A 26,495-nucleotide genomic window follows, 5' to 3' on the forward strand; every position below is an offset into this window, starting at 1 on the left:
GCTCCTTTCGCTAGTTCGTCCCGATGTCCCAGCATCCGGCTCTCCCTCCACCCTTGGCCACATTAACAACCCCAGAACCTTTAAGCAACAGTTTTCATATGTAAAGCTGCACACCCCCGTACACAGAATGTAGAGGGCCTTGGAGAGAACGTAGTATGTTTCAGTGTAGGAAGACGTCCAACGCGCAAGACGGAAGAAATATCAAATATCAACAAGGCGCCATTGTCAAATATCTATGGGATTGTGAGATGGTATGTCAACACGACTCACTTCAGAAGCAGTCAGACCACAAAAATCACTAGAAATAAAACCAAAAACATCCTACAAACTATCTCGTCCAGTCAAGCAATGCAGCATATGATTGCCTTGGATAGCAATGAAAACTTCCTAATTCTTGTTAGACAGAGCCATTATATAATGCTATCGTAATTCGATACCTCTACAAAGAATGAATGGAGTACGCCTTTATATTTACAATAAAGTAAAAACTATCACTGCACAAGATTCTTGAGGGACGTTAACTCTGATCGACTGCTAAATAGGACCTGATGCCAAAAAAAAGGACCTGATGCAGAAAGAAGGCCTATTCCCTCCCTCTCTTTTCAACTCCAAAAAAATCGAGTTGCGTCTAACTCCAAAAATTACTGATCACTCAAATTTGTCATGACTGCCAGAATACGTTTGGGTCATTACTATACAACGAACGATCTTGGATCTCCAAGTTAGCAACATGCCAATCGACGAGCCTCGCCTGGATACATTTACACAGCACTAGACCAGTGGGAAACAGCCACCATCCGCTTTCATCCCTGCCCATATAAAGCACGCACCGACATACCTACGTTAGTTATTAAACTACACACCCTCTAACTTAAACTTTTTACATATATTAGATAAATTCTCATACACATTCATTCACAGAAAAGGTCAAAATACTATCAATAAGGAGGCAAAATTTACTCACGCGCCCAAACTCCAGGGTTGTAGGCTTGGATGCTTCCGGCTGGATGATTTGTAATGTACGAACCCACATATGAAGGCCACAACCTGTAATATGAAGTGACAACAGTTACAGAAACAACACTAGCCCAAATCAAAAAGATGAATTTTACTGGGAATAAAGCAATAGGTATAAAGAAACATCAAGAACATGATAATTATAAAATTTCCAAATGCAGTGGCGGGAGCCTCGTAAATGTGCCCCCTTTATTTATTTTTCTGAATGCAGAAAATCTTAGCCCTGAAAACTAATATATCCAAATCATATTCTATCAAGATTACTGTAAAGTCCTCTCTCCAACAGCAACTGAAAAACATTACTAAGAATGCTAATGCATCCGGCAAAAGCCTTGCACGAATGACAATGTTCTCTAATCAAATATATGACAGAAAACCATTAAGATAGTTTGGGCATGTGGCATCGGTCTAAAGATAACACTTCAGCACCAAACACCACAGGCCTTTCTTGATCAGTTCTCACTTCGTTAATTATCCCTAAATTAGCCTCTGAAGAACTGAATACCATTTAAAAAAGCAACATCTCTGGTTCACCCTGTTTATATACTTGTTCCTCTTTTCCTCATATGACGAACCACATAACCCAGATTGACATTGTTGACCAGCTTATGCTCCAACATCTTATACGGAGCACTTTAGTTGTTGAAAGATTGCTTCTAATGTATGGGAAAAACTAAGCTATGCAACATGACAAACTAAAAGAGTTAATATTACTATATATTGAGAAAATGCCAAAAAAAATCACCAATTTGGAAATTAATATCAATATTTAAGTAAAAATAGTCATCTAATAAAACAATTTAGCAGAAAAACTTGGTTAACAGAAATTAAGGATAATGGTAGGAGACAACTTACAACATTAATCAAGGATGTGATATTCCATAAAGCATATACACGTGCTAGGCCTGCTGACCGTCGAGGTCCATGACTAAAAAGGGCATTTATTCCAGCAGGGAATGGTGAAAGTATACCCAGAGGAAGAACAAACAAAACTAAGAAGACATCTGCCATAGAAAAGGAATATAGTTGGAGCAATGTAAGCAACACTAGGCTAAAATCTGCCAAGAGCAGTATTGAGATGACCAGGCCAACAAGATCCTGCAGTAAACAATGATGAATAATATCAACAATAGCATTAAAAATAAATAAGTAAATAGTACAACCAAGCTTGATTTGTGCAAATGAAGAATGCAATCAATCAAAACTAATATATAAAAAGGTCACCTGATGACCAACAGGTTTAGTATTGTGCACTAAGAGAGAGAGAGGATAAAACAGATCTTTCTTGTCTTCAAGCATCCGGAGGCTGCAAGTATCTATAATTCCTCCACTAATCCTTTTACATGCAACAGCTTCTCTGTTTCTCAAGTGGACTGGTTGAATATCTCTATGAGCATTGTGCACTCTGCAAGGTATACATACTTGGTATAGTATTTTTGGCTGGAAATGAATTGATAAAAACATTTACGAGCAATGTAAATATAACTACCATGAAACAATAGGCATACAAATTAGAACATAAGCTGCAAAAACCTACCGTGAAGGTTGTTCAACCTTTGAAATTCTAGAATCACCATCAACCACTGTAGCCCCAGATTCACCTTCTGCAGCATATACCACAAGACCAAGTTGGCAATAGCCTAATGTTGTAGCTTGAAGCCAGGCAAGATCAACACATACGCCATGCAAATTCAGAGCAGGATTTGCATGAGTTTCAAGCCAGCTGAGAACAGGCAAAAATGACACTTTAAGGTGTCCACGACGAACCAGACGCAACTGCGCATTCAATCCAGCCACCAGCCGATACCATATTGTTGGTGGCACAGACTGCAAACAAAAAGTGATAGATTAGTATATTTATACTACTGAAATCCAGATTTTAAGATGAAAAGAACATGAACAGTAAAGGATAAGGTCCTTAGATCATATATAGAAAAAAAAACCTGGCTCATGAGGCTAGTGAGGACATTGTCACTGTGGAGTGAAAAAGGAGCCATGTAACTTCCTTCACCTCCAAAGATTAAACACATGGGAAATCTTTGATGTAGACGAGGAGGAAGATCAGGTCTTTTTTCATCTCCGCCAAGAAAAAAATCTACATATCCCAGCATTAGATCTGGAGTTGCAGCCACCTACATCAACAAAGTACCATGTATAGAAAAGCTTGAAGCTTCCATCTTTTTGCAGACAAGATGTATGCAAAGCCTTTAAATACTACAAACAACTACACAAAATAGAACAATATTGATTTGTATCAACAAATAAACCTATTGGTCATAAAACTAAATAACCAAAAAGAATTCTAAAAAATTCAAAATCTAGTATCTTCTAGTTTCCAAGACAAAAAAAAACACAATAAAGCATACCTACACAAAAAAAATGATCCTTTTCTAATGAAAATGACCTTTTCAACTTTACATGTTCAGCAACTGCTAATTCCATTTGAACCCCCCCACCAACCAAAAAAAAAGAAAAAGAAAAAGAAAAAGCTACTACTTATTAAAAAGTCAAAGTTGCAACATTAAATAGAATCAACCCATAGGAAGCAGTAGCCTTTTCAATACAAATTAGAATGTTTGGATACCACAAATATAATGAAGGATCAACTCACATCAGCTTGTGATGATTAACTTAAAAGATCTTTCAATTTATAACAACTGCCAGGTATAAAAGACATATGCAATATTTTCAAAAACCATGATTGTTGAAGTATCTCACAAAAAGTAAAGAAGAAATACCAGTAAAAGAAATTAAGGTGCTGTTTGGTATATCACTAGTGATTTCATCATCGGAGTGATGTGATCACTGAGGTGATATGAGCACTGAGATGATATGCAAATACTAGGATGATGTGTGATCAGTGTATTTGGTATATCACCAGAATATCATTGGGAATAGAACTTCACTTTGTTTAATATATCACCAAGTAGTGATAGTGATAATGTATAAAATACCATAAATAGTCTTACACATTAATATGTAATAATTACTCTACAACTTGATTAAACATTCTTTATTCACAACTCACAAAAATATGTACTTGTAGTAATAATAATAATAAATATTATTTATTATTATTATTATTATAGGTATCTATTTTGATTAGGCTATTAAAATGATATTACGAAAATATTATATATAACTGAGCTTCGCTTGGCTTAGCCAATTTTGACCATCAATATCAGGACTAACTGTTACTGTTAGGAATGATTTAGCCTATTAAAATAAAATGAAGAAAAAAATATGAAGAGTTTAGCATAATTCATCCATGCCAATTAACCATACATGCCTATAGAAATAAAATAAGCATCCAATAAATAAATAAAAAACATCCATGCTATTTAACTAATTTATCATTGGATTCTTCATTGTTAGATAGGATTTTGTAATATCAAACAAGGTGATCACATCACTTAACTCACATCATTGGGATGATGTGAAATATCACCCCCTACCAAACAGTACCTAAGAGTAAAAACACAAGAAGCTCGTTTTGATTAGTTTGAAAAGGGCATATATGATTTCATTCTTATAATAGAAAAGGCATGCTTGCAAGAAAAGTAATATCACCAAACCAAGTAGGTTTTGGACTAGAAGATAGCATTTCTACTGGTTCAAGTAAAAAATAATCAGAATATTGATTTAAATTCGCTGTCTAGCACAAGTAATAAAATCCTAAAACAAGAACTAAAGAGAAAAAGTGGGTTGTGTGATGCAAAGAAACATTACGACAATGAAGAGTAAAGGCCATGCTCATAATGCGCACATTACCATGGAATCTTATGATCCAACTCATATAAAATAAAATATGGCTGAAAATTACACTTGGCACCACAAGTTACAGACACTATGACAAGTTATTTTCATAGTTATATAGCTGAAGCATACATTGTATCTTATGGTTACTACCTAGGAAGAAAGCATGTTGAAAGAATATCTTGTTAACAAAGAATGCAAGCATGAGTATAGAATGTTAGAGGCAAGAACTATGAGATGATAGTGCAGTTGACTTTCAGTTTTGGTAAATCAACACTAATAATAGAATAATATTTTGTTATTATATTATACTAAATAACATTAACAATAATAATATAACATTATTATGATATGATATAATATAATTAATACAATGCATTATTATTATATCATATTATATAATAATGTGCTATCAAAATTGTTATTACGATGAATTGTTAATTTACAAATTATTTTTTATGTTTTAATCTTAATAGTATAATAGATAAATTCAAAATTATTAATTGCATGATTATAGCACAAAAATGCCAACTTAAATGATTGTGGAAATAAAAATATTTTATATTTTTTGAAAAAAAAATTGTTGTTGGGACAACACCTCTCTTAGGTGAAAAGATAGCTTCCGGATGCATCTCAAATAGAGTTTTCGCCTAAATACTCCAAACTGGAGCTTTTTCATGGTAGATCTATTTCTTCAGAAATCTATTTCAAAATTTTACCAAACATTTTCAAATCATCTATAAAAGCTTCTAGCCATTCAAGAAAGCCCTTTTTTGGGCCTCCAAAAGCAATGCTAAACTGAAACATAAGCAGAAAGGCTGCGAGTGACATTGGATTCAAATTAACTTTAGCCTACAAAGAATCAACAGTACCATGGGGGCATAGGACTGCAACAGGTGGACAAACATATTTATGCAAAACTTCTCAGTTATGATCACATTTAATGCTAAAGGTCCTCTCTCAAAGTTGGACAATTCAGAGCCAAAAAAATGCACAACATGTCAGGCCAGGACCAGCACACTGGTCAGCATTATACATATTAGTTCCATTTTTAAATTTTCAAATTAAAAATGTATTAGGTCATCTTTTTTAGCACTGCATTTGTGCCATCCCAACAGCATGGAACTGAAATTCTGGATAAATGCTCTCCTGATTGACATATTCTAACTGCAGAATATTGATCCCAGGTGCATGAGTTTATCAAGCAAGTCATGTAAGACTTCTCATTCTACAGGAATAACCATGTCAATTGCACACTGCAACCATAAAGTCTAACCAGACAAACCTTAAGCCCTTCATAAAGAGCACGTGAACGGCAAGAACGTAAACATGCATGATCATATTCTGATCGAACAAATTCACGCAGCCGCTGCAACTTCTTTCTCCGACGCCATTGTTGCCACGACCATGCAAGGGGATATGCAACTATACATAAAATACTGTGGATTGATCCCTCCCACCACTGATAGGCAGCAAGGGCATTAATCTCATCAACAAATCTATTAAATGCATCCTCGTACCTGCCATGGAAATGGATCATATAAGTCAATAGAATAATCTTAAATCAGTTAGCATCATATAACAATACATTTTGAAGGCAGAGCAAACCTACAACTAATAAAATGTAGAGAACAGAAACTAAAAGGAGAACTGAAAAAAAAAAACTGCACCAGCGGAATATCACATCGATTCCTAGGACAGTGTACAAAGCAACCAACTGGCTGGCCTAAGCAACTCAAGCTAACTTATTCTCCTAAATCCCCATGAGTTAGCTCGGGAGAACTTTTGTAATCTTTTGACAATCTCATAATGAATGCCCATTGCTCCCTTCTTGTTCCCCACTAAAAAATAAAGGCATTTTAAAACAGCATAATGCAACAGCGGGACCTATGACTTACACAATCTCTATAATTTGCTCAGGAGGAGAATGTGGGAGATGCCAAGGCTCACTGAAGGTATTTGGACCCATAAAGTACATCCTATGCACATGACTCTGGGACTCCTCAACTCTGTTTGTTTCCAAGACCTGGTGCATGAAGAATACCTAAAGTTACCAATCAAGGAATACAAAGGCAAACAAAATTATACTTTAAAAAAAAAAGTCACCAGAGGACACCAGAAGTAGCAAAGCACCTCATTCAATGATTCCAGAAATGGGAAGGAATGATCAATTTGAGAACCATGTTGAGTTGGAGCAGGGCCTGGTAGTTCATCAGTTCCAACAAACTTCATGCGTGCAACACTTAAAACTAGAGCTAATAAGACAAGAAGACCAGAGAGAAGAAGACCAAATAGCCATGGTCCACCAAAAGTGTATATTAACTCTTCAAGAGCGGTATAACAGTGTGGCATGTGATATCTTTCAGATATACATTTGTATGGGCAAGGGGTTTCGGCAACACCGCCTGTAAAAAAATGCTGCAAATTCAGAGAAAATTCACAAAAATTCAACAAGGACAAGCATGTTAGAAGCAAATGGACTCCCAGGCAATGTATCATAAGTGCACTAAGATTAATTACCCTGACATGACAAATAGAAAAAAACATCACTAACGTAAAATTTAGCAAATGGACTAGGTCATAAATAATAATAATTAACTTAGCAACAGGCGGACTAATAAAAGAAAATGTGTGAAATTATAAATTTCATCTTGCAACTAAAAAATTAAATTAACCAGCATATATGTGAAAGCTACCTCGAACACTTGTATAAACAGCACGATGGGGAAGCTCATCAGTGGGGCATTGATGACAAAGAGCCTTATCAGATCCAGTGACATTCTTAAAAGTTCCTAAAGGGCATTCCTGTATTATTACAAGAAAGAAAACAGTTCAGAAGATAGACATATCGGTTAAAGATGAATAAAGATTGGGGAAAAAAAAAAAAAGATGGTTCAAAGGTGATCAACAGTAGAATAAGAGTCCACAAAAAACAAGGTGGCTTCCTTGTTCTTGGGATATAGTTAACTTTCATGTGCTCATAACATTCAATTTATTCATTAATTAACACCTAAATGTGTAAAGTTTTAATGTAGTGGATCTCATAGTATTTAGCAAGCAATCTGACTTTCATACATGCTTTTCAATGCATTGATTATATTGCGAACCTACTCGCATGGAGAAAAATGTTGGAATGTTGAACATCAAATTCATAAATATTTGTATGAAACTTCATTAGATTGATATCAAAGCTTTTGTGGATTTAAAAAAAACTTATAGTCAAATCTTTGACAGAAATCTGTAGGCATTTCAACTTACAGAAATGGATAGTAAAATGCTTTTCTTTATTGGTAATACAGCTTCTAACTCTTGAAGAAAAGAGCAAAGAAATATAATCATTCTGTGAGAAGGTATCTTAATATCAAAGTTGGATATAAGAAACAATCACTGAGGCAACTCTTATTCAATGTTGAAACAACTGGCTCATACTTAGCCACATGATTTCTACAACTGTCACAAATAATTCCAACTTTCAGGCACTCCAACCTCAGCATCAGCTTGAACATGATGTAATGCACAGCAATGTTCAACCTAGGCCGATCTAGGAAGATCCCCCACAATTAGCTGAATATTTGCAAAGATACAATTATAACTAAGATTCACTAGCTTCTTTATCTCTACCCAAAGAAAAGAAAGCTGTGACTTACAAAAATCAATAAATTCCCATGTAGTTTAATGAAGACAAAAAATATGCAACAGTAAATAACAGGATAATTTTGTGTGTGTGTGTGTGTGTGTGTGCGTGTGCGTGTGTGAGAGAGAGAGAGAGAGAGAGTTTAAATTACAAGAGAGTACACAGTAGTGCGACACAGTAGTTTCACATGCACACTTAAAACATGGTTCAGGAAGCTGAAAATGCAGATGTCGCTTCAGTGACTGCACCACACTGACATTGGGCTACATAGCGAACAACCAACCACTAAAATATGTACAAGTATCTCGTATATGCAGTTGAAGTGCAAGTGAAATGTGATAATGACTGCTTGTCTAATAATTCACTTACTGAAGAAGAAGATTGACTCAAGAGTTTGCATAAAGATTGGTAGTTTTAGTATATGCCTCATTTAGTAGCTAGGTATGTAGTTATAAGTCCTGCATCCTTTTTTTTAAAAAAAATCTCCATCATTCAATGATTTGTTGATTTCTTCATTTAATTAATTATACCCCAAACTCGAGCATACTTCAAGAAATATTTTTATATTTTATTAAGCTAGCATGTCATATTATACCAAAATAGCTCCCTTAATCTACTTTGCAGAACCTTGCTGATACTTTGGTTGTCCTTTCGAGCAAATGTAATGGAAAGTTTAGAGCTAAGATAATGCAGGGAGCATCAGCTCCTACATGTGTCATATACATTTAAATTCTCTTATTTTTATTAATTTTTTACTTTTTTACTCACTCCAATCTATTTTTATGAAGTTTATTTATTTTCATTTTCATTTTAAGGTATCCTTTTGATATATCAAATCATAACAGCATTTAGATGCCAACAGAGGGCTATGTTACATGGACTCAGGTTTGTGTGCCTGGTGAAAGTGTCTGCCTAAGTGCCTTGAAACATATAGGCAACATCCATATTTGAATGCCAGGTGCAGGTAATTTAGAATTAAATTGAAGGGCCATGTAATATAGGAAAAAGGAAGCAGTTCATTGAAACACATAGAAAGCAGGCATACTTTGGAAGAATCTCATGAAAATGTTATAAAACATTATATAAAAATAATATTCACTCATTCCACATTGTACATAAATAAAGATGTGATAGAAAATAAGAAAGTGATAGAGAAAAAGATGTTCAAGATTTCCATAAAAGTAAAAGTACGTCAAGTGTTTGAATGAACAAAAGAATTGTTACAGAGAACTTCCTTTCAGAACAAAAGATGCATACTAATTCTTTATATTAGTTCTTTAACGTGCTGCATCCCCTCCTATTTGATATTGTTACTTGGGCTAATTATCTTGATTTTTGAATGGTTTCTCATTCCTTCAGAGAATCCAATCAGCAAGCTGACGAATTATCGAGACTTCCTGGCAATTTTTGAGTTCCACTCCTCCAATCTTCCTCAGCACAATAAAGCTCTGGTCATGGATGATATAGTTGGTGGTCATTTTCCATGGTTGTAACTTCTTGTTTTCTGTTTCTTCTGTATTTCTTTTTGGGGCGCAGCCCCTCTTCTACCACACACACACACACAAAAAAAAAAAAGTGAACTTGGAAAAGGATATCAGTAGCTTGCCTGGTTAACCCCTATACAAAAAACGACCCCTCCTTACTCGAGCTCTTGAAAGCATTCCCTAGTCCATTTTAAAGTTTTACCTACTAAAATGTCATGCCAAAGTTCCATTCTCGTTAGACCCCACTTCCACTCTCATGCCCATATTTAACAGTAAAATCTCAAATAACATGACAAATTCAAGCAAACAGATGACTGATGAATGAAGGAAACCAAAGTTGAAAAGCTATCCGGCAACAAAAAAAAAATCATATATGTATCAAAAAAGACCCACAATCCATCCACATGAAATGTTTTAGAATGAAAGTAAAATAAGAGGAAGCATAACAAAGTAACCTCTTTCTGATTAAACAATGAGCTACCTTGCAAAAAACTCCATAAAGACCTTTTGGGCAAGCTTTTCCTGTAATTGTTCCATTTTCTCCAGCAAAACCTTCACCTCTGCCCATGCCTCCCCTGTCACATAAAATTGATATTAAACACTTATTGCAAGGACCACATATAACCAAAGAACATAAAAATAACCCATATATGACACAGCTGCTCAGAAGGCCAAATTATTCTTTAATACTTTATTCATATATCAAGATAGTTGATGAATGGTAAAATCAATGATTAATATATATAGTCCACTCTACAGTTCCATACTGATTATATAGCAGATGGAAAGCACGAAGACACTTTAGAACAAAAAATGTGAATGCTCATTAGTGCATTAAGAAGATTACCAGTAAACTATTCAAAAACACAAGCAAAGAGTTCAAAAGAAATTGTAATTGCATACTCTTGTAAAGTAAAAAGTACATATCAAATGTGCCACAATACCTCAGTTCTTAAAAAATATTTAAGATATAAGTATCTTATAAGTAATGATTTCAAAAAAAGAAGAAGAAGAAGAAGAAGAAAAGTTACATCCTGGCCGACCATGTCAAGTTTATGAGGATTAGTTGCTTTATAAGAAAAAATCCTCTTAAAAGAACTATTTACATTTTCCATATATTTCAGGAATCTGGTTACAGTTCAGTTGTGGCAAATAAGATGAATGCAATCCCTTGAAGGCTTGCACTACAGCTGCAATAACATGTTGCCCAACTAGTCACATGAAAAGATTCTCAAAGAAAGGATATATAAACAACTCAACAAAATCTATCATCTCCCCAGATAAATTGATAAATCATATAGAAAGAGGTTACAAGAAAACTGCAATTACTGACAGAGTAAAGACAACAACAGAAGGGAAAAAAAAAATCATGCAACCAACTACCTAAGGAAGGTACGTATTCAGCACTTCATATGCAAGTAAATAGTGACATGTTGTTCCCAATTAAATCAGAAAAAGTGCAACCATGAACGCCATTTTCAAGCCATACTTGCAGAACTCAAAATTCGATAGTTCAGAACAAAACTTATAGCAATGCCTCGTGTTATTTATGCTATTTTTAAACTTTTATTTGTTAGCATGTTTGCCCATTTAAGTGTGCCTGAAGAATTGACCAGATCTGCAGAACCAAGAATCACGAGAATTATACATTATGTCTTAGGATTCATAATAGTCTATAGTAATCAGATTGAAAAGAATATTTTAATGTATTATACCCCACTTCTCTCTCTGTGGGTGTGTGTATCTTTGTGGGTGTGTGAAAGTGATAAGAACAACAAAGTACTAAAGTAAACAAAATAAAATGAAGAAATCTGATCAAACCTTGTGCTTATGTTTCCCTTCACCAAGGCAACTGGGAGATACTCATCTCCTGTAGGAATATTAGACCAATGAAAGTGAATTCTTCCACCACCTCCACCACCACTACCATTATGACTACCACGCCCACCAACAGTCGAAAGGACAGAAGTAACATGAAGGGTCAATGTATGCAGAAACAGAAGAATTGTACCCCCAGAACCACCACCAGGGCCTCCATTTGAGGCATTAATGGTAGCATCATTATGACCAACAACATCCCTGGAACTTTCACCATCAGCCTCAACTGAACCATGAACAGACAAACTCGATAGTGAATGCTCCAATGAACCCATCACTGTAAAACAAAACACGATAATAATAGCACCATTAAGTTAAATGGACTAGGTAATATAAAAAGTAGAGAAGCTTTAGAGCACCTAAAATACTGTTCATGTTAAGCATAAACTTTGGCAGCAACTCAGGGAGCTTAATGACTCTAAACTGAAAATTTCAAGCAGCAGCCCATGATGCAAAAATAATGCAGTCTGCCAGGAAATCAATTAAAGTTATGCTCACCTCAGCACTGTACAACTACAATTTTACTACAAGGAACGGGAATCTGCATATGCATTTTCTCATTTTTTTTCAATATTTTAAAACAAACAATAAAGCATAAACAAACTGATGATAATGGTGCATAGATACCTATGATGCCCCCACCAGCTGTTGAAATTGTTATGCTGTCATTACCACTGCCACTACCAAGCTCACAGGGCAAGTCAGCATTTCCGTATGCAATGCCACCCTCAACAAAAGTGCCACTATAAAAACCATCTCCACCTTTACCACCATGCCCACCACCACCACCAAGACCACTGCTTGAAATTTTTCCCCTACCAACACCACCTTTGCAGCCTGCATACAGTTGAAAAAAAGCATATCATGTTTACATTTTTTTCATTAATGAGAAGTTAATTTTTCCCCTACCACCAGTAAGAGCAGATAGACTGTATCCATTTTTCAGACAAAAATTGGCAAATGAATACTGGCCAACCTATGTCAATAATTAAACACAAATCAAACAGGTTTATACATGTATGGATGTAGTTATCAATTTAAATTAGGAGCATAAACTATACCCAACCCAGTTGCACTAATTTTTCCAGAAGAGTGCACAACAACACTTCTTGCCCTATGGAAATGAATAACAGTTCCTTGTATAAGGCCTTCAACATCAATATCTTCAACACGACAAATCTGCACAAAAGCACAGCCACCATTAAATGCCAATGTGACAAATTAGAGCATGGCAGAATAAAGACTAAAATTAGCTGCTTCTATTAGAAAAATAGAGTTAAACTAAGTGCAAATAGAAGCACCTGAAGGGTGAAAGATAGTGAAGAGTTCACATTGCAATCTTCAGGTGGATGGATTAATTCCACAGGGCAATTTTGTACTTCACAATTCAACCTTGGGGCCCTAAAAGGAACATTTACGGGAGCAATAATCAATTAAACAACCAGATAAAAAATAAAATTAAAAATTAAAAATGCAGATTTTATCTCAAACAAAACTCACATATCATCTTTAGTTGCATTTATTAAGGGGCCACGCAAAACAGATCCAGGACCAACCTACAGAAAGAAACAAAAACCACATAATTCATACTGAAAAAAAAAAATCAGAATGACTAGAGAAACAGCATAAAGAAACATAAAAAGCAAGTGAGGGGGCAAAAGGTAAGGACAACAATCAGTGATTCGATGACCCAAGTATATAAATACACCAAAAAGAAGCATAAAGTAAAAATATTACATGAAATCATAGTTTATGAAGCCAGTATGAGTGCAAGCTTCAGTCATGTGATATACATATATGGGTAAGACGACTATACAGAAGCTAAAGCTTGCAACTCTGTGCATATATATTGTATCATTACATGATGATAAGTGCTTCTTAGCTATTGCATAGACCAAAAATAAAATAAAATAAAAACAAAATAAAATAACAGCAGTAAGAAATAAAAGCATCCCAGATCATCCATCTTACATGGATGCTGTAAAAGAGTGATAAAATTAGACGTTGTGCTTCAATCAGATCTCCGGGTCCAGATAAATTCAGTAGGCCTTGACCATGAACACCAAGATTGGCATTAGATTGTATCATGGATGATTCCTGACATAAAAAATACACCAGTTCTGTTATGTAGAAAGAACTAATAAATCAATGCTAACTCACATGCCAAGAGTCAGTAGCATACCTTTAGAACAATTAAATTGCTAGCTTCAAGTAATGATGTGGCAACTATTGTATCCCCACCCCCATTGATAAGCATTCTGGAGTTCCACATCAAGAGCATCTTTACAGACATTCGCAAAGCCCCAAATACCTAAGGTTAGGAATTAGAAAAATCAGATTAATAACCTACTGTAATAGCTGAAGATTAGTGGAGAATAAAGTGGGAAAAAAATAAATTTGAAACATGGAATATAAACAGTTATTCAACAATGATATACAAGAATTGCACTGCTTGTGACCATATTACGATGACAAAATCTGCAGCCACTAAATGGGAAAATAGCTAGATAGCCACAAACAAAGGGGAGATATTGAAACAAAACAAATCAACTGTAAGAAGGAGTTGCACAGATAAGTAGATAAAAATCATGTTACGAGAATAGTTGTGGTTCTTTTTTCCTTTTTGAGAAATATGGTGAGGACACCACCACTGGGGTTCGACCCTAAAGCTCTTAAGAATTTAACCTTCTTCCACATCCCTTTTATGAAATAAAACAAAAGTAGAAAGGAAACATGGAATTGCAAGTCTACTGGATATCAAATCATCATGACAAAGTCCACCAATATTGTGAAAGAAGCAAGGTCTGATAGTTCTTTTTCGTAATTACTTACATTTATCTACACAAATCAGGGCAATCATTTAGTCCAATGAATGAGACAGACTGAACTGGCCAGAACCCGGTTGAAGTGTAAAATACAGAAATGGACAAAAAAAGGGTACTAAAATATGACAGTTAGCAAGTTGCTACAAGCACAACAAATAATCTTCAAATTATGTTCTACTATGATGTTGTAAAAATGTAATGATAAGTTCAAAATGTATAATAAGGTATAAAATGAAATATCTATTGCCATGTCCTCGAGTTTATGTCATCATTCCAAGTAGCCAGCCACTTTGGTGGCTGGGCCAGTCATCAGTCTTCCATTCACAAAAAGAATAACGAAACTTTTCTAGCACATACATGCACACGCCCAAGGGCAGATACGTTCAATATAAGATACCAAAAAGTCTCAGCAGCAGTACTTATACCAGTACCTAACCAGTAGTACAGCAGACCAGTATCACTCCACCAGTATGCAGTGCACTTAGTGGTGCTATCACAACAGAAGCAAGATGCAGTATCATGTGCTATTACAGTGTCATACCAAGGGCCATGCTGGCATCAATACCTTACAAGTATGGTACTTAATCCATGTCGCTACAGTACCACATACAAAGACAACAAAACAAATCTTAAAAAAGAGTAGAAAAAAATCACCTTGATTATCGACTCACTCATTAGAAGTTCTTCTGCCATAAGCTCAAATTCAGAGTAAGGATAATGAGTCAGACCAAAAGTCAACACAGCTCCATAAAACAAGCTAAGTTGTCCTTGGACCTGAAATGTGCAGTCCGGGAAAAGTCATTTCAGAAACAACATAGAATTAGAGAAAGAGAAATGTTTGACCAAAAAATATATTTCACTAATGGTAATATTCAATAAGACTTTTTTTTTTATGAAAAATCACCAATATAATTTACATCTGTGTTACCACATATCAGCCATTTCTGAAATGATTACTATTCTAACCAAAATGCTAAATGCAAAACTCATCAACATGGAAAACATGGATCAGAGGTCATATTATACATACAAACCCCATGAGAACATTTATGCATACTCATACGCAGAGACAAGCATGAAACGACCAATAAATCCTTACCCTAACATGAGGCAACAAATCATTTAGAAGCCCCCACCACAGACATGACCACCCACACACATGCACACACACACACACACACAGAATCATGATCACAAAAAAAGGCATACACACAATGAATTCCTAGAGATGCAACATTTCATAAAACAAATTGCTTGCTTCTTTCCTATGGTCTCTTCAGATTTAGCACACCTGGATTTCACAAAACATTCTGCTTAAGATAGAATATACAACTGTAACTAATGGAAAGCGGGCACCCATTGGCAAAGTGGTGTCCACATAGACAAAAGGTAATTAATAAACTACATGATAGAAATGGTTGATCCACCTGCACGGCTGCACCCTTATAAAAAAAGTGTCTGGCTGATTCATCATTAATGGGATTTCACTAGCTAAACCATACACTAGTTTCTCAATCAAATTTACCGTCCCAAGGAACTTCCTTCCATGATGACAATGGATAACATGGGAAGGAGGCAATAATGATTCAAAGAGTGAAACAACATCCAGTAGTATGTTGGCATCTATAGCAAGACGATTAACATTATGCCTTCTAGGGATAAAATTTAACATATGAAAATGTAAGATGCATTGACAAAAGAGCAGATTGCTCCACATTGCAAAATGAATTGTCCTCTGAGACAGTACCAATCTGGAAGATGGTAAGTTCAATTACACAATTATATTAATCTTAAGACTAAATTGTGACATCCAATTTTCTGTTCTATAAAAAAAAGAAACAGTCAATGTTATCCCTCCTAGGGTTAAAATTTTAACAGATCACTAGACAATGCAAAACAAATTTTCCTCTGAGACAGTATTATCTGAAAGATGGTTCAACAAAACACACCAATTAAACTTATGACAAATCATCCAAAACATTCAATTCACCACTGCCCAGGACCCCACATTACCATACCCAATGATATTGTTGAACTTCAAAAATGGTGAAAAAGAAACCTCTGACCAATTTAGCAGGCGAAGAAGGAAAAGAATAACAGAGTAGTCCACATCATTCTTCCAAAGCAAATCAAATAGACATAAAAGTGATAGAATTTGAACCAATGTTTCCATTTGTTTGTACTATGAGACCTTCAGTATAATAGATTACTGTGTTATGCCAGAAGTTGAAATGTTCATCTGATGTCATAGAATACAATGAAAAAAAATTGCATTAAACATTGCAAAAATCATGAGCCTCCAGTTAGATAGAAACAGAAGAAGCACAAATATAGAAACTTAGAAACAATAAATAGTCCCAGATCCATATCCTGTTTCACCTCAAAAACTTAATCTTCGATATTACCTTCACCAATCTCTCCTTTCAACTATGTTTGCATATAATCTGATTTTATAACCTGAAAAGCAGCTACCAAGGCAAAGAGCAACCTTAATATTTTGTAAACAGAATGAAGGGAAAAATGATGTTCATTATCAATCCTCAAATATTTCCAATGACTTATATTTAACCCAAAATTATGTGGTACTTGATAAAGTTTACATTTGGTTTTATGAGGCAACAAAGGTACCAATATCAACAATAGACAAATGCAAACAAAGAACTAATAAATAATAAATATGCAAAAGAATATACTCACAAAAAATTATTAATATAAAGCATGCTAAATTATTACTCTAGAATGTACCTTAATAAGTGGGAAAAAAACAACATCAACAATTCAGCATTGGATCAGGTTGCTCAGCTTTGATGAAAACTCAGGTTAAGTTCTTCTGTTACTTCTATGAGCAAGTAATAAACAAAGATATTTTGATAGCCAGAATCAGAGCTTGCTAAAGCAATCCAAATCATAAAGCATCATAGGCAGCCTACTAAACTAGCATCAAACTTCTGTCTAAATAAGAATCATGTTCTTAGCTATGCGTTGGTTATAAGTTAGATAAGCACTTCAACAGGAAAAAGTACAACAAATAGACATGCATCGAGCATATGATCATACTCGAACACCATGCAATTATTAATGGCATAACATGATATAAAACATAAGAACCAGAAACTGACCTGTACACGACTCCACAGTAAAGGAACAACCACTTTCGCACAATTTTTAACAAAAACATTTGTCCAAAGTGGCTGATTAGGAAATTCCAAAAGAAGCGTATCAGTCTCTGTTGAGAAGTTGTGGTTGTTAACAAAAAGGCTTTTAGGGACTGCATCATAAAAAGTCCCTGCAGCACCCGAGTTCTCCGGACAGCCAAAACTCCTTCCACCTGAAGATAGGAAAGCATTATACAGCATCTAAAGATTCACAATTCCACATATATATAAACTGACATATATAGATAGCAAATAGTTCGAAGATCATAATGTGGAAAACCATTGAAGCATACACCTTAAGAACATAAATTCTAAAGCCAAACTCAAGCAACAAAATGAAATATCAAAGTCGGAAGAAATTCACATTTTTAAGTTACAAATATAACTTTTCAGTGATGTTGATCATATCAATAACTTAAATAACATAATGCTGTCTCTCAGGCAAAGATCTCTGACCAGGAGCATGTACCAGTAAAAGCCATAGTTTAACCATAGTATAATATCATCATTATTTTATTTCAAAAGAAAAAGGTGTGTTTTCCAGCTCAACTGTAACAGAAACTTGAGTACTAAAGGACGTGCACGAAAGAAGTCAATGGCTAAACAAGACTACGGAACTTGGGTATCAGCAGCTCTATGAGCTCACCTTATTTGACACAAACAGACGGTATCATGGACACCCCTTCCCTGTGGTATCGTGAAAGTAAATTTTGATGCATCATGGAAAAATGGAAATGCAGGGGCATGTCTAATTATTTGTGATAATGATGGCAAAGTTTTACTTGCTCGTACGCAAAAATTTTATGCATCTACAGTACCAGAAGCTGGACTTGGAGCAACTTGGTAAGCCTGGACTTCAGCAGTATCAAAGCTCAATTGTTTGAGAAAATGGTTAGAAGGAGACTCTTGAACACTAATCAGCTGGATAACTAGCATGCAGAATTCTGTTATTGGTGATCCTCAGCATCCCCTGCTTATGGATATATTGCAATTCAAGCATTCTCTCTCATTCTTCCATGCAACACACGTCTTGAGAGAGGCAAACCAGCCAGCACACAATCTTGCTGTGGTTGGTTACAAGAAAGACTGTTTCTCTCTTATTGAAATTCCTCCAGTCATTAGACCCTTAATATATGCTGATAGGTATGGTACTTTGTTCTTAAGAATTTAATCTGTGAAAATTTCCACTCTTTTTCACCAAAATAAAAGGAAGTGCACATGAAATAAGCACAAAAAGAACTAAAGGGGGACAGTGATAGATCAAACAACAAAGGTGATCCAGCTGAAGACCTATGTCCTATTATAGTTGTAACTCCACAAATGTAAAAGCATAAGGCCCATGCCTACAAGAAAAATGATGAACTTCAAAGGTCTGTCATAAGGCCCATGTCTAATGTGGTCTTACGGTGTTAGTTCTATTGCTCAAGATAATAATTGTGCATATAAACTTCATCTACAACAAACTAACTTCTGAGTTAAGCATCAAAATTTCATTAACAATTACTGACCTTGTGAATCTGAATTTGTTCAACAGTATATTATATTTCAAGTCATATATCTTTTGTTCCATTTAACACAGATATTTTTGAATAATTAAAAGCAAAGATAACAAGTAATAATCATCAAACAAATTTACAAGGTCAGTAGCTATTAAAATGGTTGGATAATAGGCGACTGCATCTTCTGTTAACACATCTCTTCAAATTCTACATTATTACAGGAAGGAAAGAACAGTTAAGAAAAGTTATTGATGTCTAAATTGTGGCTGTCATGGCAAAAATATAAACTTAACCCATATCTAGTGACTCACTTTGAGTTGGAAATTAAACACAAGGACCAATGTTCACCAAGACTAAATTCTTCTAAACTGTGATTTTCATGGTCAAAATATAAACCTAAACCTTATGAAGTGACTCTCTTCGAGTTGGAAATTGACCACAAGGACCATATGTTTTGCAGAGACTTAAATTAGAGTTATGTCTTCTGTGTGCATCATTTTTCTATTAAAGAAAGTTACTTATTTCCAAATATCATAGTTTCAAAAGCATGCCTTAGTAATAGCCACCAAAATTAACTCCAAAAGTTCAAAAGTTGAAAACAAGGTCTTCATCTAAATTAACCACAAAAATTTTTAAAATACAGGATTCAAATGCTTAAGTAGATCAAAAGACAGGTTAACCAACTAGTGTGCCAAGTGTTATCTCAGATAGCTACTTTGGCGTCATCATCAACTTGGCATTGTTCATTGGTAGTTCTTTCAAGTAAGAGTCCGCAGTTCTGGGATCTTCTTATGGGTCTCAGATAAGGCAATCTCAGAACTATGAATCTCAAGATTGTTTAGATTTATAAGCATATATTGCCAAAAATAACTCTTCTGTTCCAGTTTGCTGTTGATGTAATCATATGACACGATAAGCAGGTTACATGATTAACAAACTGCATTCATTATCTTGATCCAACAGAAGATTTCCCCCTCCACTTGTAACATGCATGCTTCTCCTTAGCTTCTAAACATAAGAATGAGCACAATGACTATCAATAAATTTTACTGAAATTTCCTTAAGGTGTGCCTTGTGGAAATCATAATCAGGAGTAAATTCCCAAGTACCATACAACATTTGCAAATAAGATATACTGGTAATCAGCATTTTGGATAAATATGGCTCCCACTAAGAAAACAATTCAAGGTGCATAATCATAGGCTTTTTCTTTTTTCTTTTTTTTTTTTTTTTTTGCACAGCAGTTCTTACTTGAACCAAGCATCAACATATATTTGAAACAATATTTCCAGTAAAGAATTGCTGCAGAACGCATGGCCATGAGAGGATATAAATACAAAAGTCATGGCACGAAATAGAGAACATATTTAACATGTGTTTAGTACTATAAATTTGATAAGAGGCAGCTATCTGAAAACAGTGATGGTCGATAACAAATAAAAATTATATTAGATAGCACCAAGATCATGGATATAAACTGAAAATGGAGTAAACTGACCATGAACAAAAACTTGTGGGTCGTCATGCCTGCTAAAAACATCAATGGAAACTCGTCCTCCTCCTCCCCCGGCTAAGCCACTACCACCGGAAGCACTTATCTTGCCACTTCCCTTCCTGTTCTTGAAAAGAGAATTAGATAAAATGAAGAATTTTATCACTGGCTTGAAATTTGTATTTCAGCGAGAGTACCTAGTAGAACATGATACTAAAGCATATGACATAGCCTAATAAACAGCGGTTAAAAGTTCAAATATGCATATATGAAATTGAAAAATATACAATCTGATGCAAGAACAGGAATACTGGCCATAGACTACAATTGTAAAAGGAGTGACATAGTCTATCAACAACATCCTTCTCTTGACAGACAATTACTATCCTCATCAAACATATGGTCGCTAATGGAATAAAGGTAGTCTAGTTCAACAAGCTCCATTAAATGTTAGCCATCTCTCTATTGGATGCAACAGCTATCTGATTGTTATAAGAAGAAGAAATTTTGCTAGCTGGAATTGCGTTTCCAATTTATTTAAAAGAGAGTGCAACAGTTTCATCCATTAAAAATTTAACCCTTTCAAAGTAATGAATGCTTCTGAATACATTTTGACTCTTTCAAAGACTTCAAGTTACAAAAGCTACTTGTCATTCATAAGGCATAAAAATCCAAAGCTTGTGGCAGCAAGGGCTGTCCAAGTATAGAAGTCTATTGCCTTTTTTTACATGCACAAATACAGATAAGACTTAAGTCGCAAGAGTCACAAATGATAAAATTAGCAGCCAGAATCTTAGTTGATAAGATCAAGGAACAGTGCAGGGGCGGGAGGTTATAAATTTTGGTTTCCTGCATTTGCACTATGTTACAGAAAACAATGAAGAGGGAGGGGCCCATTAGTTCAGATCAATAAAGTGCAGAAAATTTCTACCTCTCTCCCCCCCCTCGCTCTTCCCCTTCCTCCTTCCCTTCTTGTTTCCTTACCTTCTTGATTCCTTATCCTTGAAAGTTTTGTTCTTCTTGCTTGTAATAATGGCCAGGAGGCCTCGACAAAATTTATACTGCATCTAAATGTAGCATCAGCCTACTAAATCATTTTTTTTTACTTGAGAATTTTCCTCTATTTCACATTCCAAACATAATGGCATGGTTGTCATGAATATGGCTGAAAATAATGCTAACTGTATGCAATTTGAAAAATCTTGCCTAGAAATAACCTCTTATGATCAGGGATAATTGTCATAGACACGATGAAGGATTGTAGTCAACATTGGAATGGACAAAGTAAAATAGGAACCCAACTTCTTGGTTTAGTTTTAAAGAAAATGTCATCCATGTCCCCAAAAGAATGGTTCACAAGTTCTTTTGGCAAGATGAGAACAAGGCTTTCTAAAATTGGCCTTTAGCTAGGATAGCTCCTTCACCTAGTATCAACTGATGAAGAAAAAAAGGATTACATATATGTATGTATGTATGTATATATGTGTGTGTGTGTGTGTGTATATATATATAGATAGATAGATGATAGATAGATAGATAGAGACGCGCGCGCACTGCATGCACGCACGCACGCACACACACACACGCACGCACACACACACACATATATATGTATATGTATATGTATATGTATATGTATATGTATATGTATACACGCACAGACACACACACACACACATATATATATATGTATATGTATATGTATACATATACACACAGAGACGCACATATATATATATATATGTATATATGTATATATATGTATATATGTATATATGTATATATACGTATATATGTATATATGTATATATACGTATATATGTATATATGTATATATACGTATATATGTATATATATGTATATATATGTATATATATATATATATGTATATGTATGTATATATGTATATATGCATATATATGTATATGTATGTATATATGTATATATATGTATATGTATGTATATATGTATGTATATATGCATATATATCTATATGTATGTATATATGTATGTATATATGCATATACATCTATATGCATATATATGTATGCATATATATGCATATATATGTATGCATATATATGCATATATATGTATGTATATATGCATATATATCTATATATGTGTGTATGTATGCGTGTGTGTGTGTGTGTGCGCGCATACATACATACACACACACACACACACACATACATATACACACACACATATATATATATATATATGTCAATTATAAGCTACTTTATGTGTTATAAGCTAGTTTTTAACAGCAGAATAGCATCCTGTTTTTCTAATCCTTGCTAACCACAAAATTAGAGCATTTTTTCAATGGTAAAACATTATGGCATTTTGTCATATATTTCTATTACATAACATCTCTTGCTAGTTCCTTTTGTTATCCCATTTTACTTTACAAAAGATTCCGAACTAAATAGCAGTATCAAGATGTATGACACATTGGACATGATCCGGTTACCAAAAAAAACCTACAACTTGTTTGGTTCATGGGAAGTGGACGGAAAAGACAACAACCGAGAAATGGAGAGAAGTCCTCTTGTTTTGGTTGGAGTTTTAAGAGAAAAGAGAATGAAAAAAGCTCTTCCCATAAGAAGATGCTTCCCACATTTCATGAAAAATGAAAACCCATGGAAAAGATGGATTTTGAGACTTCCTACTAGATGAGAATCGATGGCCCTTTTTTCTTTCCAAAAATATCTTTTTAAGATTCACGACTGAAATTATATAAAATATTAATGGATGGTTAAGATGAAATGCTAAATAGTGATATATGCCAAGATCTCCATTTTCTTTTCTTTGCAAAATTAATATAATATTAATATAATATTATCCTAATATTTATAGTAATATAAATAGTATAATATTTATAATATGTTAATATTTATGTTAATATAATATTATGTTTATATCTATATTAATAAATTTATTATATTAAAATATTAATATTATATTAATATAATATTGAATATATATTAGTATTATATTAATATAATAAATTATTATGATATAATGTTTTATTATAATATAATAATATTATATTTATATTTATATAGATACAATATTATTATTTATGCAAAGTTTGAGAGCAAAATAATATGGTCTTATATCTATTAAGAGCAAGGTTCTCAATTCCGGTACCAGTGGCCGTTCCAGTCGACCGACGGCATGGTCCGATACGTTTCCATATTGGATCAAACTGGGGCAAACCGACAAAGGGAAGAAGGCATGTTTCGAGGAAGACAAAAAGAGAGAAAGAGAGGAAAAGAGGAAAAGAGAAAAAGAGAAAGAAAGAGAAAGGAAGAGAAAGAGAGAGGAGGATCCATCGAAGAGGCCGTCGAAGAGTCTCCAGCTAGCCGTCGAGCGGCGTAAATGCCGCCTGCGGCTCCGCGGTGTGAAACAGGGACGATCGTCCCTGTTTCATAGGCTTTTTTAAAAAAATCCGATAACAATAAAGCCGACAATGAGTTTGCCGGCTTCATTGTTTCTGATCTTTTTTTAAAAAAATTTGAAATAGTGAAGCGAGCAAATCATTTTCCGACTTCAATGTTCTTTAATTTTTTTAAAAAATCCTAAAAAGTGAAGCCGACAAACGAAGTGCCGACTTCACTGTTCTTCTTTCCCTTTAAAAAAGGGCTGACGTCCGCCGCTTCCGTGACTCCGCCCTCACTGCTTCCACCGTCTAGTGGCCACAACGGCCACCCAGAGACCTCCGACGGCTTCTCCACCATCCCCTCCTCTCATCACCGATGGTCTCCTCCTTCTCTCTCTCTTTCTTGCTCGTTGCGGCAACTCCATCGAGCGAATCAAGCGATGGGGCGAACCGAGCCACGGTGACTTCCGCCATCCTCCGACGGCCGTAGAGGGCCACCGCAGGCTTCCGACGGCCTCTCCCTCTCCTCCTCTCTCTCTCTGCCTCTGTTTCCCTCTCTTTCTTCTTTGGCACTGGTGTGTGCCGTTTTCTCCGTCAAAACCATCTCGATTCCCCGCCGGTCTAGTTCGGCACGCTCCGAACTATCCAATTTGGAATGGTTCTAAGAATCATGATTAAGAGTATGATAGATATTTTACCCGATTTTTTCAGAAAGATGGATGCTCAATCAAATATAACTCACTCTGAAATAAGCCATTTTATCATGGTCAACCAAACATGCCAAAGTCATATTCCTAGTAAGTTATTTTCTGGAAAGTTAATTCCTGAGAAGAAAAGTTCTTCCCGCGAATCAAAATTCTTCTCACGAATCAAACGAGTCCCTAAGTTTTGAGCCTTTGTGTAGAGTTGATAGCCAGGAAGTTTCTATATTAGAGAAAGAATATTGGATAGAAAGCATCTAATAGAACTAAAACAACAGTAAGAAGAAACTAATCCCAAATAAACTAATTATTGTATGGACTCCTAAACATCACGGTCTTGTGAGTGATTTGGGTGAAAATATGAATTAGTAAGAGGTACTTGACTCACATTTTAGAAGCCTTTATATAGATGCTACCGCCTGACCCTCCACCGCCCTTCCGACCGCCGTCACCACCATCAGCACTGATAATCCCATCAACCTCGAGCAAATCCTCGACCAGCAGCCAGACCCGACCACCCCCTCCTCCCCCATAGTCCTCCTCCCTGCTCGTCGTGCCACCCCTGCTGCCATAGCTGTCAGGCTTGTCCAGAGAAGACCAAGAATAGGCATCCCCACCCCAAGAGTCCTCCTGGGTCTGCCCCTCCTTCACCACACAGCTCGCTCCCCTGCCCCCATGCCCCCCACCGTCCCCATTAGTCCCGGACGGTCTACCACTGGTCTGCGGTGGCGGGGCTCCAGCCAAAGCCGTCGTGTTCAGCGCCGCCCCTTCCGGAATAGTCATGTTGGCAGCCACCAATTTCACGGCGCCGGCGATAATCCCGGAGTTCTGCCCGAGCCGGACGTCACCGGAGAGATTCCCGATGATTGAGCACCCGGCGACCGGGCAGCTGAGAATGACGCCGGCGAGAAGAACGAGGCTGCCGTTCCCCGTCATGTAGATATCCTCTGACAGCTGCACGCTGGAGCGGACCTCGCACACTGTGTCGAAATCCCCGGCACCGCCGAGGTCAGCCTCGCAAGAACACGACGGCGGTACCGGGGACGCCGGCGGTGGAGGCGACGGCGGGGAGTAGTCGTGCCAGGAGAAGGAATCGTAGCTCAAGATCGAGAACTCCCCTCCCCGATCCAGCCCCTCCTCCTCGGCAGCAGTTGCCAGCCAAGAACTAGGGTTCGTGTCGGCGATTCCCGGAACCAGTAGAACAAATCTGATGAGGTGGAGGAGGAGGAGAGGAAGAAAGGGAGCTGGAGCCATTGGCGGTGGGAGGAGAAACTCATCAGACTGGGAGAAACCCTAGGGGGTTCGATCCGATGAGACTTTAGGGCAGAAACTCGCTGGAATTTGCTAATTTGGAAGGATACGGTAGAATTGATTAGGGGAAGCCAAAGCGCGATGTGGCAACGTCGGAAATCTCCTTTATGGTTGCGAGAAAAAAGGGGAAAGGAGGGGATGCGAAAAAGACGGGGTTCTTCGCTTTTTCCAGACGACTCTAGCCAGGTGATGGGGTGGTAAGCCCACCGGGGCGGTAATATAGGCTACCGATGCGCGCATCCAGATTCGTGACAAGGGAATCAAGGATGGGAGGAGGGGTGGTTGGCCGGATGGACGGCTGTCCTGACAGCACGGTGTTTCGGGATGGGGGGACGGTGGGATGAATGAAACTGCT

General features: G+C 36.1%; 1 protein-coding gene across 1 annotated transcript; it reads right to left on the bottom strand.

The window, feature by feature from the left end:
• Window positions 1-341: 341 nt before the first annotated feature.
• Window positions 342-26,235, bottom strand: LOC105040400 (uncharacterized). Its single transcript, XM_010916905.4, has 22 exons — window positions 25,218-26,235; window positions 20,747-20,862; window positions 17,714-17,922; window positions 15,249-15,368; window positions 13,952-14,080; window positions 13,741-13,866; window positions 13,270-13,325; window positions 13,071-13,170; window positions 12,831-12,948; window positions 12,397-12,606; window positions 11,713-12,046; window positions 10,373-10,466; window positions 7,470-7,578; window positions 6,907-7,178; window positions 6,672-6,799; window positions 6,059-6,293; window positions 2,961-3,149; window positions 2,555-2,844; window positions 2,242-2,422; window positions 1,873-2,115; window positions 965-1,047; window positions 342-809 (listed from the first exon to the last, which is right to left on the bottom strand). The coding sequence occupies exons 1-22, from the start codon at window positions 26,081-26,083 to the stop codon at window positions 662-664; spliced, it is 4,356 nt and encodes a 1,451-aa protein (XP_010915207.1). The 5' UTR covers window positions 26,084-26,235; the 3' UTR covers window positions 342-661.
• Window positions 26,236-26,495: the final 260 nt, after the last annotated feature.

This window comes from Elaeis guineensis, chromosome 3, assembly GCF_000442705.2.
Source record: "Elaeis guineensis isolate ETL-2024a chromosome 3, EG11, whole genome shotgun sequence".
In the NCBI taxonomy this organism is placed as follows: Eukaryota; Viridiplantae; Streptophyta; class Magnoliopsida; order Arecales; family Arecaceae; genus Elaeis; species Elaeis guineensis.

Excerpts from the sequence above, each read along its gene's own strand:
- LOC105040400 (XM_010916905.4), bottom strand. The coding sequence starts at position 26,083 with ATGGCTCCAGCTCCCTTTCTTCCTCTCCTCCTCCTCCACCTCATCAGA. Across the intron at positions 2,845-2,960 it reads TCACTAGCCTCATGAGCCAG|TCTGTGCCACCAACAATATG; the intron begins GTTTTTTTTTCT and ends TTTTGTTTGCAG. Across the intron at positions 2,423-2,554 it reads AAGGTTGAACAACCTTCACG|AGTGCACAATGCTCATAGAG; the intron begins GTAGGTTTTTGC and ends TATACCTTGCAG.